This window comes from Ceratotherium simum, chromosome 16 (assembly GCF_057802395.1).
Source record: "Ceratotherium simum simum isolate JZ-2026a chromosome 16, ASM5780239v1, whole genome shotgun sequence".
Lineage (NCBI taxonomy): Eukaryota > Metazoa > Chordata > Mammalia > Perissodactyla > Rhinocerotidae > Ceratotherium > Ceratotherium simum.
In genome coordinates, this window is record NC_141915.1 from 47,705,691 (window position 1) to 47,722,811 (window position 17,121).

General features: G+C 36.9%; 1 protein-coding gene across 17 annotated transcripts in view; it reads right to left on the reverse strand.

Annotated features, from left to right (window-relative positions):
- BPTF (bromodomain PHD finger transcription factor) overlaps window positions 1-17,121 on the reverse strand; it is a 144,327-nt gene continuing 127,206 nt past the window's right edge. For 11 of the 17 annotated variants that reach the window (XM_087441448.1, XM_087441447.1, XM_087441445.1 and 8 more), the window contains 5 exons: window positions 14,855-15,028; window positions 13,914-14,106; window positions 13,141-13,225; window positions 7,397-7,583; window positions 1,232-2,153 (listed from right to left, as the gene is read on the reverse strand). In XM_087441448.1, the coding sequence (XP_087297574.1) occupies window positions 2,117-2,153; window positions 7,397-7,583; window positions 13,141-13,225; window positions 13,914-14,106; window positions 14,855-15,028 (676 nt within the window). In that variant the 3' untranslated portion in view covers window positions 1,232-2,116. The other 6 variants (XM_087441444.1, XM_014789176.2, XM_087441453.1 and 3 more) reach the window with 3 other exon arrangements.

A 17,121-nucleotide genomic window follows, 5' to 3' on the forward strand; every position in this document is an offset into this window, starting at 1 on the left:
TCCAATGTCAAAAACATTACTTTATTTTTCTAGGATGAAATGTCCTATTACGTACAAAAAGAATTGCTGTTTAGAATTTGCCACAATCTGTTAAAAACATAGCAATCTATTACCTACAGGTAGGAAATTTCTTGCTGCAACAAGTTTTAAATGATTAAGCCCATATATATCTATATTTATATATATGAATAAATAGTACAGAAATACTGTGACGTGATGAGATGCAGAATAATTTTATAATTCATTGAAATGTAGGATTCTTGCATCAGCACAGTGCATACAATATGTAACATTTTTTAAAAAAGGACCAATTTTTTTAAAGGATAAAATAACCTATATTTGACTACTTCCATGTTAATATTTTAAGCAAAAGCTTTGTTTCCATGTTTTCATATTGAGCAATTAGTCTCTTTAGTCTGTAAGCATAGGTTTAAGTGACAGTTTTATGTACAAAAAGGAATGGGCTTCATTAGATAAAATTAACCCAGAATAACCTGTACACCTGAGCCTGTAATAAGAAAGAATTGGGAACTGTAGCAACGTCTTTCTTTTAAGAAACTAAGGTCTGGGAAAGGTTTTGCATAGCAGGGTGATATTAAACAGAAGGAAATTTTTTAAAAACAATAATTAGATAAATTCCAGAACTTGGTAGAACAAAGCTAACATGAATTAGTGTAAAATTTTTGCAAAGCTGCATAAACCAACTATGGCAGATCTTATAGAAGCTATGATTACAACGCAGTAATACAATGTGTAAGGTTAGAACACTGAAAGGAAAAACATGCAAAATACACCTGCCTCCATTGTTTCCATTTTTTTCCTACTGATTACACTACTTTTCCTTATGTGGGAAAAAACCCAAAACAACTCAACCAACAAACAAAAAATACAAAAAGATGAAGTCATCTAAAAAATGCCCTTCATAAAATACAAGTAGCTGTCTGTAACTGACAATTTGCCTGGTATCATGTAATGTACAGATGAAGGCAATGTGTATTTTGTCACATTACCTTTTCTATTAGTACGATCAATTGCTGCAACAGGATTAGCACCCCTGAAGATTCTTCTTTGATGTGACGACAACGGGCTGGGAATTATGAAATGAAGGGCTACTACTATCCTGGAGAAAGCCAGGCACCATTCAATTCTTCTGCCTTTTAGTTACCTTACAGCCCTCCCTTTCCCCTCAAGGCTTACAGATAACCATCAGCGCACATTCAAAGACACCATCTGTGGGAGAAAAATTATCTCCATTTATTTTGTTTCATATACATCCATAGTTGAATTTTAATACAAAAAGAAAAAAATTAGAATCTGACAAATGTTTACAAACAAGATACCTTCAAATAGATTTTACTCATTTTAGCCTGGTGCAGAGTAAATGACAAATTGTACTGTTATAGTCAAGGCAACAGAGTCTGTAGTCCAGGACCACTTAGCCCAACCTTTATGCAAGCTTAATTTTTATCTACCATGAACAATAAACTCATTGTTGATTCCCAGTTGTGTGTGTGTGTGTGTGTGTGTGTGTGCACATGTGTACATAGCAGCTCCTTTCATAGAAAGAAAAGACATCTAGAGGTCGTCTTGTACTTTTACCTACAGGAATCATGATAAGATACAGAATGGATTACAAGTAACCGGGGCTGGATTTTATAAGAAAAAATAATTAGCTGACAAATGAGGGCAGCAATAAAAAAGCGTCTTTTTTGCAACAATAAATAAATACAGTCAAAAGTTTTCTGTGAGACTCTAAACCAGCTTCTTCACTGAAGAGCAGACGTGGCATTTCCATGGAGTTACACTTGACCCCATATTATCTTTTTTTCTTGCTTTCTTTTTTCTTTTTTTTTCAATAAACAAAGTTTTCCTGCTTCTGCCACAATAGTAAAACCATTTGATCTTGACAAGATAATGGTGTCGTTGACTTTGCTTTTCTCTTGTCCGTTGGACAAAATTGGCCAAGAATATAATTGGACTATTATGACCAATAAAAACGAAGTTTAGGTCAAGTCTTGTCAGGATAACCTGACTAAAAACATCTGGCTCCTTAATTTAAAATAGTTCAGACAACCAGATTCTTGCTGTGTTTTATTTTAGGTTAACACGCTGAACTTTAAGAAGCTGTAGACTGCAGTTTGTTGTTATGAGACCTACAGAATACAGAAAAAAGGGAACAATTAAGCACCCTTCATTTTTGAAAACAATGATGCTTTATGTGGATGCCAAGGTCAATCTGTCTGGGGGAAGCAGCCATGTTCTTTCATTTACTCTTGGCAAGCAAATATATGAGAACAAGTAAGCAATTTTTAACCTATAAAAATTTTCACTGTACACTAAACATGATAGTTCACTGGAAAAAGCCAATATTAAAAATATATATATATTTGTCTAGTAAAGATTACAAAATTCTTAGCCAAAGGGACAAATAGAGACATTTACAGAAGCATTACCATTGTGGTAAAAGATGTGTGAGTGTGTGTGCGCATGTGCTTATTTACATTGATTGGGGCATATGAAGAAAAAAAATTATGTTAAAAAAAAGAAATAGCAGTATTAAAATCACATTTTTCTATTAAAGTCCAGAAAGTCTCCTTTCTAGTTTCACAGTTTTATTCACAACTTTCGTTAGTAAACCAAATTACTGTACAGTTACCAGGACTAAGTCAAAGTATGTTCTATTGCAATAGTGTATATAAATACAGTATTCCAGGAGTTTACAATTCTTAAATACATTGTTCAACATGGCTGCTAGAATAAACTGTTTACTACTATACATCTTTAACATTAAAAAATTATATTAACTAATCTGAACTTTTGGGGGGCAATTTTGAATTAGGTAATCACGTGGTACAATAAAAAGAGTGACCCCAACATCCAGTTCTGATTCCAGTTAAAAATTCAGACTAAAGATATCACAATCTGTAAGAAAAGAAAGAACATGGATGGTATAAATGATGAATTATAACAAAATACAGTATTGAAAACAATGTGCAAACAATGTTGGAGATCAAAAAAAGGGGGAAATATGCCAAAGGAAATACATGTTTCATTCTGCCGTAAATCTGGAAATCAAAAATTCCCTCACATCTCTTCACATTTCATTTTATCTAAGCAGAATTGAAACTTCTCAACTGGCTCCCATGTTCTTTAAATGAAAATTACGTAAACCTGAATATAATAAAAAGCTACATGAGATAACCAGGTGGCAAGCTCTTCTAAGTGGCCCCCTTACAGTGCAGACCCAGCCTCTAGGCCTCCTCTCCTCCCTGCAACTCCTGTGTTTTGCCACAGGCCCACAGGCGCTTGCCTCTCCTTCAGCAGCAGCTGTTACCACTCCCACTCTGGGCTCTGCCTGCAAGCCTGGAGCAGGGTGGGATCCAATCCCCTAGCTTCCACCTCACAGTTACAACCAAAGGCTAGAGCCCTTCCAATTTAAAAAGCAATTTTAGAAATTTAATCAGAGGAATAAATGCACGAGGTACAAATCAAAAAGCACAGAGAGGCTGGGGCCAGTCCGGTGGCGTGAGCAGTTAAGTGCACGCGCTCTGCTGTGGGGGCCGGGGGTTCACGGGTTCGGATCCCGGGTGCGCACCAATGTACCGCTTGTTAAGCCATGCTGTGGCAGCGTCCCATATAAAGTAGAGGAAGATGGGCATGGATGTTAGCCCAGGGCCAGTCTTCCTCAGCAAAAAAGAGGAGGATTGGCATTGGATGTTAGCTCAGGGCTGGTCCTCCTCACAAAAAACAAACAAACAAACAAAAAAGCACAGAGAGCCTTTGATAAGTTGTGGTCCTCTCTCCTATCTTTACTCAACCTGAAGTCCAGGCTCCCTAGGATCAATTACGTTGAAGTTTCAGTTCTTTGGTAGTTAGATTTCTTATACTGCTATTTCTTGTTTCATCAACTTTATATTGTTTAAATCTTGTTATGGCAAATGAGAACTGAGCTCATGTAACCTTTTTCCCACCTCCCTTCTTGAGTCCAAGTTTTATTTCCCTGTAATTTTAAATTGAATCTTTCTATGCTTTGTCTATGGGCTGATTCTAAAAGTTGAAAATCAATGTAGTGTTTACTTATTATGATTATATAAATATTTTCCTCTGTAGCAGCTACTCCATTGCTAAAAGGGCATTCTTAGCATTCCTATACAACTTTTTGTTTTTCATGGAGTTTCTAATTGCCTTTCATTTTCCCCCCTTACATTCTTAAACAAATTCTCTAATGTATGAATCATTTTTTCCCCCAGACACCTCCCTCTTGGGAGTGCTCCATTCTCCTGTGCTAATTTGGACTCCTTGCTATATAGGCCTGCTGTACAAATGTCACCCCCAGTCAGAGTAATTCTCATTGCTTTCTTAAACCTCTTGTTTCCTGGATCCAAGGTCTTTTGTTTTCTTGATTTACTTCTTTATTTTGCTAGCGCATATCTTAAAAAGGAAGCATGTCTTCGAAGGAGGCCCTTTCTGAATCCTTACATGACTGAAAATGTATTTGTTCTACTTCTACATTTGATTTTTTGGCTGGATACAGACTTCTAGCCTCAAAATCATTTTTCCTCAAACTTTTGGATTTCTTCCTCCATAATCTTCTAGCATTCCATGTTGTTAGAGAAAAGTCTGATACCAGTCTAATTCTTGTTACTTTATAGATTGTCTATTTTATCCTCTTTAGAAGCTCTCAGAGAGCTTCTTTTATCCTTGGCATTTGGGAATTTTACAGTGATATATATGCGGGGTGGATCTTTTTCCATTTGTCCAGTTGGCTTACTATGTTTATCAAGTGTCCTCTTCATTCCACCCCCCCGCCCCCGCCCTGTCTCCCTGCCCCACAAGAATGTAAGCTCCATAGGGATCAGGAGCTTTATTTTATTCACTGCTATATTCAATATCTGACACACAGCAAGGTCTCAATAACCACTTGCTGAATGAATGAACTCATTCTACGTGGATTTGCAGTCTTGTGCCTCTCATCAGCTCAGGAAATTTTTCTTACATTAGTCTTTTGATAATTTCCTTTCCTCTGTCTTCTCTGTTCTCTCCTTCTGGAATTTCCGTTAAGTGAACCCTGGATACTCTATAACATATCTTTTCTCTCATATTTTTCATCTCCTTGTCTTTTTGTTCTTTACACTGAGAGAGTTCCTTGATTTTAACTTTCACTGCTTGCAATAAGTTTAAATTTTTTCTAGTCACTTTCTCTCAGATTGTTCTTTATTTCTAATATCCTGTTCACCATTTTGTAGATGCAATATCTTCTAAACTTTCTCTCAGGACATGACTTAGAGGCTTGTTTTGTTTTTTTAAAGTTCTCTTTTTTCCCCTCTGGAATCTATTTTTCTGCTATACCTCGACCTTTATCTTTTACAGTGCAGGCTTTCCTTACATATCTGGGCATCCCTGGCTGTCTGTTCATACTCAAGAATAAGTTAACGGACTAAATAGGTGCCTGGAGAGCCCTGTGTATGTACGTAGGGCTTACTGACTGGCAGGTTTAGTTTTAGATCAGGGTTTCTCAATTACAATATTATCGACATTTTGGAGCTGGATAATTATTTGTTGTGGGGCTGTCCTGTGCACTGCAGGATGTTTAGCAGCAGCTCTGGCCTCTACCTATTAGATGCCAGCGCCACTCCCCACCACTAAGTGTGATAAACAAAAATGTCTCTCAGCATTGCTAAATATTCTTTGGGTGGTGGGGGTAGGCAAATTATCTCTGTTGAGAGTACAACTTTAGAATGAGGGTGCCAGGGACCTGACCTTTCAGAGGTTAGGGGACTTGATTCCAATTCTCTTCTGTCTACTCTAGTTCTCTGAAGAGAGTTTATTCCGTTTCTTTAAAGAAGAACCCTGTGTTCTTCCAGTTCCTCAGGCTTCCTACACAGGTCTGCTCAAAGGGGTTGGATGGGGTGGGTGACTGGCCCATATACAGATCTTCAGTTAATTCCTCTTTTCCCTCTCTCTTGACTTCTACTGTATTTCAGAATCTCTGTATTGGAGGCTCTCTGGGGTTCTATTGGTCAACTCTGCTGAAGAGCCCTCTAGGAGGAGTATGGGCTGTGGCTTGCCTGGCTTCATCAGTCAATCTTCTTCCACCTGCTTTCTGTATTCCAGAATCTACTGAAATCTCATCAGCTAATTAACTTCTACCATATTCTTTTCACTACTCTGAGTTTATCCCTTTATTATTTTCCTGGAGACTCTGTCATATTCAGTAAGCCCTCTTCCATTTTAAGTTTTACAGCGAATAGGTTAACATATAGGAGATGATAAATGGGGAAATTTGAGAGATTTTGGAAAGTTTCTTGGTTCCTGGTCTACAACCTGCCTGCCTACCTACTTGCTTTCCTTCCTTTCCTGCTTATAGTTTTTGATTCCTTTGCTGGGAAGGTAATTGGAAACTTCAGCTGGGCTTGCCCTTCACGTTTAGTTTAATGTAAACTGAATTTAAAATACAGTTCTTGATCTACCTTGCTACAGGAGAAGGAGAGAGACAAAACACCCTACAGATTTCCCTCAGAGGAAAATTACTAGGTAGAGCGTTGATTCTTACCCTCTGGTATGCAGAGTCCCTTGGAGTTCATTAGACAACATAGATGCCCAGGCCCCAACCCAGCCAAGATCTACCCAATCTGAACATCTAGGGATGACCAAGCTTGCGGGTTGGATGGGGGATGGTGAGTAATGAATCTCAGGGGCTATAGAGTGGTGGCAGCTATCATAGGAAAGGGAAACAGGCCTCTGTGGAAAGGAAGAAAGTCATGGGCTTGAGAAAGGAGGCTGAGGTTCAGAAACAAAGGGCATGAAGGTCATAGTATCTGAATATCACGCAAGGTTGCTCAATGCTTTTATGTCACTAGAGGTTCAAAGAAAAGATCTGTGGACTTAGCGTGAAGTCTAGTTTTGCCCACAGAAAAAACATCCAGAAAAATAAAACATTTTATGATTTCAAAAATATGAACAAACATAAATTAAGGAGAAAGTGTGTAAATGCCCCCTTCATGGTCTTCCCCCTTACTCTACCCTATAGAACAGTCATTTTTATACTTCCGTAAACTCAACAAGAGCAAGAGCTCTGTCTTAGTACTATCTTTGTATGTGCCCAGTGGCATTTAAGACAGCATCTCACATTCTGTAAGCATCTGATAAACGCTTTTTAGATTTTAAAAAATGACTTTAATTTTAAGTAGATCACAAACTCAGCAATTTCTCATTATTGAGTCTGTCTACTTGTCCTTGGCAGTATATCATAATGCTAGGGTCTCGGTTTCTTTTTTTTTTAAGATTCTTGATTTTAAGGTTCAAATTTACCATAAACTGCATTTGCTGAATCCTTAGACAGTATAGAGAGTTTGAGGAGGTGAATTAATTCAGAACACTGAACACATTTGCTCACCTGCTAGCCTTGAATCCTTTCAATTTCTGTACAAAGAATGATTCAAGAACTTCTGCACACTGGTAAAAAGGGGAGTCACTTGGATTGTAGTAACGACAGTTATCAAAAATTTTGGTCATATCTGCTACAAATTCCGTCAGCTTTTCATAGTATCGTCTTTGTACTCTTTCTTCCATGGTGGCAAGGTCTTAAAAACACAAAATGTAAAACATTTTCAAAGCTTTAAGGTTGTTCCGGTATGAATATTGCCTGCAGTTTTGACTAGCAAGAATATATATTTCCTCTCCAAGAAGTCCTGGAACCAAGCTGGTTCACCACTGGAGACTATTTAGCAATTCATAAAGAAAATAGGAGCAATTTTTCCAATTTTGTTTTTCACTGGGGTTCTAAAATATAAATCTTGGCTACTGTTAAGAAGGTTCTTTTACTTTCAGTTAACTACAGAGAACAGCTCCCTATTCAATTGGTTCGAAATATAGGAAACTGCACCAACATGATCAATACATATCTAAGTATAATACATCTTCACATGCAAACAATTAATTAAGTATATTATATGTACAAAGAGAAGTGGGGAATCCAGAATTAAGAACATCTCTGTGGTTTTCTGATCCTTTAATAACATCACTTTGTTTTCTATCTTTCTTTGTTTTATTTTTTATGTTATTTTCATGAAGCAATTTCAATGGAGATTATTTTTGGGGGGGGAAAGATTTGCCCTGAGCTAACATCTGATGCCAATCTTCCCTTCTCTCTTTTTTTTCCTCCCTAGAGCCCCAGTACATAGTTGTATATTCTAGTCGTAAGTCCTTCTAGTTCTTCTATGTGAGCAGCCTCCACATCATGGCTACTGACAGACGAGTGGTGTGGTTCCATGCCTGGGAACCAAACCTGGGCCGCTGAAGTGGAGCACACTGAAACTTTAACCACTAGGCCATCGGGGCTGGCTCTCTTTATTTGTATTGTTCCCTTCCACTGGTGACAAGTGATACTGACTTAACACTTATGGTAGTAATGATATAAAGTGTCTACTTAAAATAAGTTTAAGGGAAAAATATTAGCTGATATGAATAAAAATATTAGTATGTAATAGTACAGGTAGTATGCAGAAATGACAAAAATCATTAGGGTGGTACACAGGTAACTGCTTTGGAATATACTGAGCTATGGAATATACTGAGCTAACTCTACCTGAAATAACATTAGGGCTTAGGAGAGAGTTGTGTTTGAAGAAAAATTCTTTTTTTTTTTTTTTTAATAATTTTATTTATTTTTTTTCCCCCAAAGCCCCAGTAGATAGTTGTGTCATAGCTGCACGTCCTTCTAGTTGCTGTATGTGGGACGCGGCCATGGCCAGAGAAGCAGTGCGTCAGTGCGTGCCCGGGATCCGAACCCAGGCCGCCAGCAGAGGAGTGTGCACACTTAACCGCTAAGCCATGGGGCCGGCCCTGAAGAAAAATTCTATATACAATTTTTTTTTTTTTGGTGAGGAAAATCAGCCCTGAGCTAACATCTGCCACTCCTCCTCTTTTTGCTGAAGAAGACTGGCTCTGGGCTAACATCCGTGCCAATCTTCCTCCACTTTATGTGGGACGCTGCCACAGCATGGCTTGACAAGCGGTGCATCAGTGAGTGCCTGGGATCCGAACCCTGGGCTACCGCAGTGGAGCGCGCACACTTAACCGCTACGCCACCAGGCGGCCCCTCTATATACAATGTTACATAAAAATCTGGGAGAGTAAGAGGCTAGTGATGTCGAATCAATCTAGGACTGAAAGATAACACAATTCCAAACTAAATGTCAATGATTACTTCAGAATTTGAGAAAATGATTTTAAAGTTCATCCAAAAAATAAAAGTTCAAGAATATGTAAGAAACACTTGAAAAATAAAGCTAATGGGAAATAATTTAACCTATCAGACATTAAAAAATATTATAAAGCTGTGATAATGAAAAGTGTGGCACTGTGCAGGATCACACAAACATTAATGGAATGGAATTCAAACTAGGAGCAGACCTAACTGTATTCAGCATAAGAATTTCATATATGTTGAGGATGTCATTTCAAATAAGCAGAGAAAGGAAGAATTCATTAATAAATTGGGTTGAAGCAACTGCCTATACACCTGAAGAAAAGCTTCTACCTTACACTATATGCCAAAATAATTAAGGTGCCCTTAATTAAAATTTAAGGGCAAAAATTAAAACCATAGAAAATACTAAAAGATACAACTTTGTGAATGTAATTAATCATTGAATATAAAAATATAAACCTAGTTAAAACAGCAAATTCTATGTTATATATATTTTAACACACACACGCACACACGTCTTTGATAGTTCCACTTTACGTAGGCAAGGGAAAAATGTGTAAACAAGAACAACTGCACAAATGCCTCTCGCCTGATTAAATTCCAAGCGAGACTTGGGCACATCCATTCTGTGTAGGTTACGTAAGCTGTACAGGGAAGAGTGAATGCTTAACACATTACACAAGGATGTTATTGTCTTCATACTTAAGTTCTGGGTACTTACTGCCTGACTAATTTTAATAAAGTATGTGAATAGTGTCTGGACATTTTATGATACCAACTTAATTAGGTATCCCTTTAAAAAAAAAAGGCACTAGGAGGGGGCTGGCCTGGTGGCATAGTGGTTAAGTTCTCGCACTCTGCTTCGGCAGCCCAGAGTTCTCGGGTTCAGATCCTGGGCTTGGACCTGCACACCGCTTATCAAGCCATGCTGTGGCAGGCATCCCACATATAAAGTAGAGGAAGATGGGCACAGATATTAGCCCTGGGCCAAGCTTCCTCAGCAAAAAGAGGAGGATCGGCAACAGATGTTAGCTCAGGGCTGATCTTCCTCACACAAAAAAAAAAGCACTAGGAGAACACATAGGTGAGTAGTTATATATTTGTGGTAGGGAAAAAGACTAAAAGCATGACTCCAAAGGCAGAAGTCTTGAAGATTAACAGATCTGAATCCAAAAAATGTTAAAAACTATCACAGTCCAAAAAAACAAAATCACTATAAAACTTTTAAATGTCATTAGTATATAAACAGCCCTTAAATAACACTAACAATATGAATATCCCAAGAGAAAAATGGGCAAAATACATAAATAGGAAACTCACATAGAAAAAGTTCAAACAGTAAGTACATCACTGGTTATTGAAATTACGTAAAATCAAAGAACCACTTTTTTTGTGCAAACCAGCAGAAATGAAAAATTATAACATCAGCCTATTAACAGAGGTTACCTCTAAGGGAGAGATGAGAGTGACAGTAAATTTTACATTTTACTCTCTACACATCTGTCACATCTGCATTTGTACACCAAACATATTATTTTGAAATAAATATTTTCAAAGAAAGAAATTTCCCCTCAAAGAAGTGATAATACTCAGTGTTTTCAAGAGTGCAGAGAGAAGGGTACAGATATACACTATTAGTGGAAACTGCTTCCGTTTGCTCAAGTGCAATTAGACAACAGTTATCCAAACTCTAAAAAGTACATATACCCTTTCACCCAGAAATTCTCATTCTAGGAATTTTTCCTAAGAAAACAAACAAGCGCAGGCAGGTGCACAAACAAAGATGTTCACAGAAGTGTTGTTTATAGCGGCAAAAAGTGCACACAACTGGAAAACTCATTAATGAGTGATTAAAAAAATTATCTTAATTTCATACAATTAAAAACGATTCAGGTCTACACCACAGCTGATGTGAAAAAGGGACTGACCAATTTACAGAGTATGTTATAAAGTATGGTAACTACAACACTATTTCTGTTTAAGAAAATAAAAGCTGCTGATCTTGTGGGCTCTCTCATACCCCCCAAAGAGGCTACTATTTTCAATTTAGTCCATATCTTTCCAGATATTTTCTATGCATTTCTAAACACATTTATCTACCCTTAGAAAATATGTAATTGTTCACTGCTTAAAAGTTAGGTATTGTTCTGTAACTTTCATTTTTCTTTCAACAATGTGTCTTGGAGATTTATATCATCTTTATGTACTATCTACAAAAGATGATGTTTATCTTTGCGGTATTAAAAAAATTTAAAAAAGTAAAACGATCTAGCTCTTCAAGAAAAAGAATTTTGGTTAAATAAGTTAAGGTATATTAAATGTACAGACTACATAAAGCAATTAAAATCATGTTATTCAAGATTAATGACACAGGAAGATGTTTGCCAGACAGATCATTATATAATCTCAATTTTAACACAAACACACACACAAACACAACAAAATGTAATGAGATTCAGTGAGGAAAAGATAAAAGGTGCATTTTATCTTTCTTATTTTTTTCCCTCATCTCCTACAATTAACTTGTGTTATTTTTAGAAGCAGAATTATCTACCTATTTAAACATACAGGGGCCGGCCTGGTGGCATAGTGGTTAAGTGTGCACGCTCTGCTGCGGCGGCCCAGGGTTTGCGGGTATGGATCCCAGGCGCGCACCAACGCACCGCTTGGCAAGCCATGCTGTGGCGGCGTCCCATATAAAGTAGAGGAAGATGAGCATGGATGTTAGCCCAGGGCCAATCTTCCTCAGTAAAAAAGAGGAGACTTGGTTTTGGATATTAGCTCAGGGCTAATCTTCCTCACCAAAAAAAAAAAAAAAAAAAAAAAAAACCCACTTCCAAGTACTTTCTCAAAGGAGATTATACAAATCTAAAATATGTACAAGGATTAAGTTCTTTAGTATCAGAAGAATAGAGATAATGACTACTTATTTATTTTTCAAAGATAGTTTTAACTAAGCCCTCATTTATCTCTTCCTCGTTTCCTCCTCTTTCAAGGTGCCATCAAACACAAACCCTTCCCATTTTTTAAAAAAAATTTTTAATTGAGATATAATTGGCATATAACCTTGCATTAGTTTTAGGTGTCCTACGTAAATCATTTGATATATGTATATATTGCAAAATGATCACCACAGTAAGTTTAGTTAACATCCATCACCACACAGTTACAATTTTTTTTCATTGTGAGGAGAACTTTTAAGATCTACTCTCTTAGCAACTTTCAAATATACAATAAAACCTTTTCCACTTAAAAAATGCTTAGCTGGCTTTTGGAATACTTCTTTCATTAGATGGAGATGATCCTTTAGCAATTTTGGAACCTTTTATCTATGTTTTAATTTTTATAATTTCTTTTGCAGATAAACTATTTTCAACTTAATCATCTATAGCTGTTCATCATAATACAATCACTTGTAGCTGTTATTTACTACCATTTTTTTTCTGGGAAATGAAGCTCCAGTCTCTTGGATCTCTACCATGGGTCTATCAAATTTGCTCTTCTTCAGGAAAAGATGAGGAAGAGGTGACAGAGAAGGATAAGGGGCTCAGACAGATTCCGACCCATTCATTGATTTCATTCATTCTTTTATATAGCTGTATAATACTCTGCTTATACATCATTTGATTTAGCTATTCCTCTATTGATGGCTATTTATTTCATTTCCAGCATTTTTGCAATCATAAACACTGCTGTGATGAACGACATACTTGTGCACATGTAAATCCTAAGAACTGAAATTGCTGGGTCCATGGGTATGCACATTTAAACTAATATACATTCTTAATTTACTGTACAAGTTACCACACCAATTTATACTCCCACCAGCCTTGCTCAACATATCCTCATGATTTATCAATTTTATGGATGAAAAATGAAATATCTGCTGACACTTCTGAAAAAACTCCATATTCAATGCAAGTACTTACCCATAGGTTCCTTAATAACACCGTAATAATCTGGTGCATCATTAGGATCCACTGGTTCAAGAAAAGGCCAGGCCATCTTATGAGCCTATAATGAAAAAACAAAAATGCACCATTATACTCAGGTGGAAATACTAATTCCATTTAAATTTCCCATTTGTGTTACTGCATCAATCAACCCTTAAACTCCTGAAGTCAGTTTTAAACTTGATAGATGAAATTATTTACACATAGGGGCCGGCCCCGTGGCTTAGCGGTTAAGTGCGCGCACTCCGCTACTGGAGCCCGGGGATCGGATCCTGGGTGCGCACCGACGCACCGCTTGTCCGGCCATGCTGAGGCCACATCCCACATACAGTAACTAGAAGGATGTGCAACTATGACATACAACTATCTACTGGGGCTTTGGGGGAAAAAAAAAAGGAGGAAGATTGGCAATAGATATTAGCTCAGAGCCGGTCTTCCTCAGCAAAAAGAGGAGGATTAGCATGGATGTTAGCTCAGGGCTGATCTTCCTCACAAAAAAAAAAAAAAAAAAGTGAGGCATTTTAAATACGAGTGTTAGATAAACAACAGTTGAGCTAGTGTGTGGAGATGGGAAACCTCACGACACTGGCATGTGAAGGACTGAAATCTGTGGAGCACTTCCCTAGACTAGCTGGGAGTCAGTAAATAATCATGTACACTAAGATCAGCAAGTTCAAACCCAAGAAGTGTTACCAAAGTCACACTGGTTGATTTCATCTTCAAACACTGAGCACAGAGTGGTTTCTCACCTGTAAAGAACGTAGCACCCTCTTCAAACCCTCATAATCTTTCTCCGTTAGTGGCGTGAGCACTGTCATGGCATCCTCTGTTGACTGGCACTGTGGACAGACATACTCGTCAATGAGCTCTGCCTCACTTTGCAAGATGCCAACGCAGCGCCCATGGTACCAATTCTGACAGCGATCACAGCCAATATAAAATCTGCAAGATCCGAAATGGAAATGTGAGTTCAAAACAGATGGGATCACATTCCTTATACTTGACTTTTAAAAAGTAATAAAACATGCACCTGAAAATATTATAACCCTGGGATATAAAACAGTTTTAGTATTATAATTATTTTAATACTTTTGAAGATTGACAGCAATGTGTTAATTTAGTATTTGTGATGTTAAGATCAAGCATTAAAAGTTTATTAAGAACACAGCGTAATATTGGAGAACTAATATGAAGAAAAATGTAAAACATTTAATTGACTTTAAAGCCCCAAACAAAAAGCAAAAAATCTTTCAACTAGTACTGTATCAAATGGGAAGCTGATATTGGCCACCCAAACAGGAATTCAAAATCCTATAGGCTAATAACAGAGTCTCAGAGCTTGTACCCAAATTAGTGTTTTTCTAACCTTCAATGAAGTGCCATTTCAAACACTGAAGTCCAAACAAGTCAGGCTATTTTAATCTCATTAATTTCTATGTTACATATTGAAGAATCAAGCCTACCATTAAACCATATTTTTCTCAATGCATCTCAAACATTCACTATGAAACAACAAAAATTTTGAAGGAGAGGTAGAGAGAAGAGAAAAAAAATTGGAAAGGAATTTGTAATGTAAGTGTATAATATATGCAGAAAAATATCTTGCTTTTTATTTTATAATAAATAAGTAACCAGTCAGAGCAATTTGGCTTCCTAAATTATTAAATATGATGCTCTTATCAGAACTCACTGTGACTCATCATAAGGTGTTCTGCAGATACAGTACAATTCCTCACTGCTGCCCTCTTGTGCCCGTTTACAATCATTACAGATGTACACATCCATTTTCTTAGCCTCCTTTTCTGTGATGCCAACACATTCTCCATGATACCAGTTAGTACAAAGATCACAGCCAATATAGAACCTAAAAGCATTCACAATGAAAATGACAATGTAATTGTCATTTTGAGCTGCATGGTACTTAAATCTCTCTTCCCTGCTCTGATTCACTTTCTTACAGGATAACTTTCTGCAATGAGTCAGCTAAACATCTTGAATCCAACCATTCTAATCCTGGCAAACTACAGCATCTGACCCTGTATCAAGCGTGGAAACATAAAGTCACTCACATCAATTTCAACAAATACACTGTTTAGTGAAATATGGGTCTTTAAAAACATACTGGAATTTGAAAAAATAAACAACACACTGATGGTAATGTCTCCCTCTTAATGAATGTGTGTAAAACTGTTAACAGGCACAAAAACCAAAGCCAAAGAATCAGACTTACATCTGTCAAACCTATGCCACAGAAGCCATTTCAAAATCAGGGCTATTTCTTAGATAGGTTTGAAAATGTATCTCACAATTTAAATTTGAAAACAAAGCAAAGCGCAAACACCAAGGAGAAGTTACACTACAAGGAACATGCAGATCAGCCAGGTGTAGAAGATAAATAAACGGTCAAAATATGATATGAAGAAGAAAACTAAGAAAGATACATGGAGTGATTCAATTTCTACCATATTTTCTAAATAAACATGGGAATTTAATCTAATTGTAACAGATTATGACATGGGCCAGTTTTTCAGTTAATATAGTATGTGTGACAATGTGCAGGAGAGTGGTCAGCTTAATTAACTGGTGAGGAACTACTTCAATTCAAAACCAGGGATATACGGTGTGGAGAGTGATGTAAGGATAGTTATCCAAAACAGCGAGAGGTTCTACAGTACTGGGCAAGGTGGGGCTGCACAAGTTACGCGTAACTGTGGGTACTCACATACAGCTAACCCTTGAGACTTTTGTAATATAAGATCCCAAATGACAAAATGAAAAGTATCCCTGACAAACACATAGTGTATTTAAAAGTGTTGACAGGTGCTGTGTAGGAATGCCATCTCAAAGTCACAGCAACAATTAGCATGAATCACAGAGAAGCAGCCTGGCCTTGCTGATACCATTGGTTCTACCAAAGTGTTTCTTGGTAGATTCACCTATAGGAATGGAAGCAGTCCTTGAAGGAAGCTTAAACTAACCTGCTTTATGAACATACAGGAATAATACATGGTTGTGTGGTTTATCCTTTTACCACTTTTTCTTTTTTCTTTTGAATTATGACTCTCACGTGATTTTCAATGCCACAGGTGGGGGCCTTCAAGCTGTTTCTGTATGTTGCCTTCATCAGATGGTGGGCTGTGTGGTCTGGAAGTAAGCTCAGGACTTGAATTTCAAGTTTTAGTCACTCTCACTAGATTTCCAAACCAGCCTAGTTTGGTACAAGAGATTACAAAATACTCCTGAAAAAACACTACCTCATCCCAACTAGAACAGGGAGTGAATGAACCTAGTATACTGAAGCATTAATGACAGACTGAAAAATATGAAATATCCACAAAATAATGAGGCCATCTCAATAGAATGAGCACATGTACATGTGTGCCTCATTTTAGGCAACTTAGGTATTACAAAAAAGTTGTGTGTGAAATGAATTTCTGTGATCTGAGTATTTTAAATAGGCCAAAGAAGCCTCATTATTTAAAGAAATTCCATAAGCAGATCTTTTTGTAAAGAAAGTAAATCATGTTGTTTTGTTCTATAAATCATTTAGTATATTTTGCTTAAAGGGAGGCACACTTGTATTAGACTAAGGGGAAATCAATTAATAGGGTTCCACTTTTTACATTATACATAATTTCCAATAAAATAAGACAATGAAAAGTGAAGATGCCTAAACTGATCTGTGTTTAATGCAACACAAGCTAAATCTACCAACAAAAAATCTTGATCTAGCACTTGCAAACAGATTATAATTTAAATAGCACCACCAACACAGCTTCAATGTTGCAACTTAAACATCATTAAAGAGACCACAATTTTATTTTATAAATTGATTAGGCATCGACTTAAGGCAGACACTAAGCATTCCTAATTCTAAATGATCATATTTTTTAGCACAATCAAAATAAACATTTTGGTACTGCAAAAATACTTTGGTTAAATTATTTTTTAATTGTA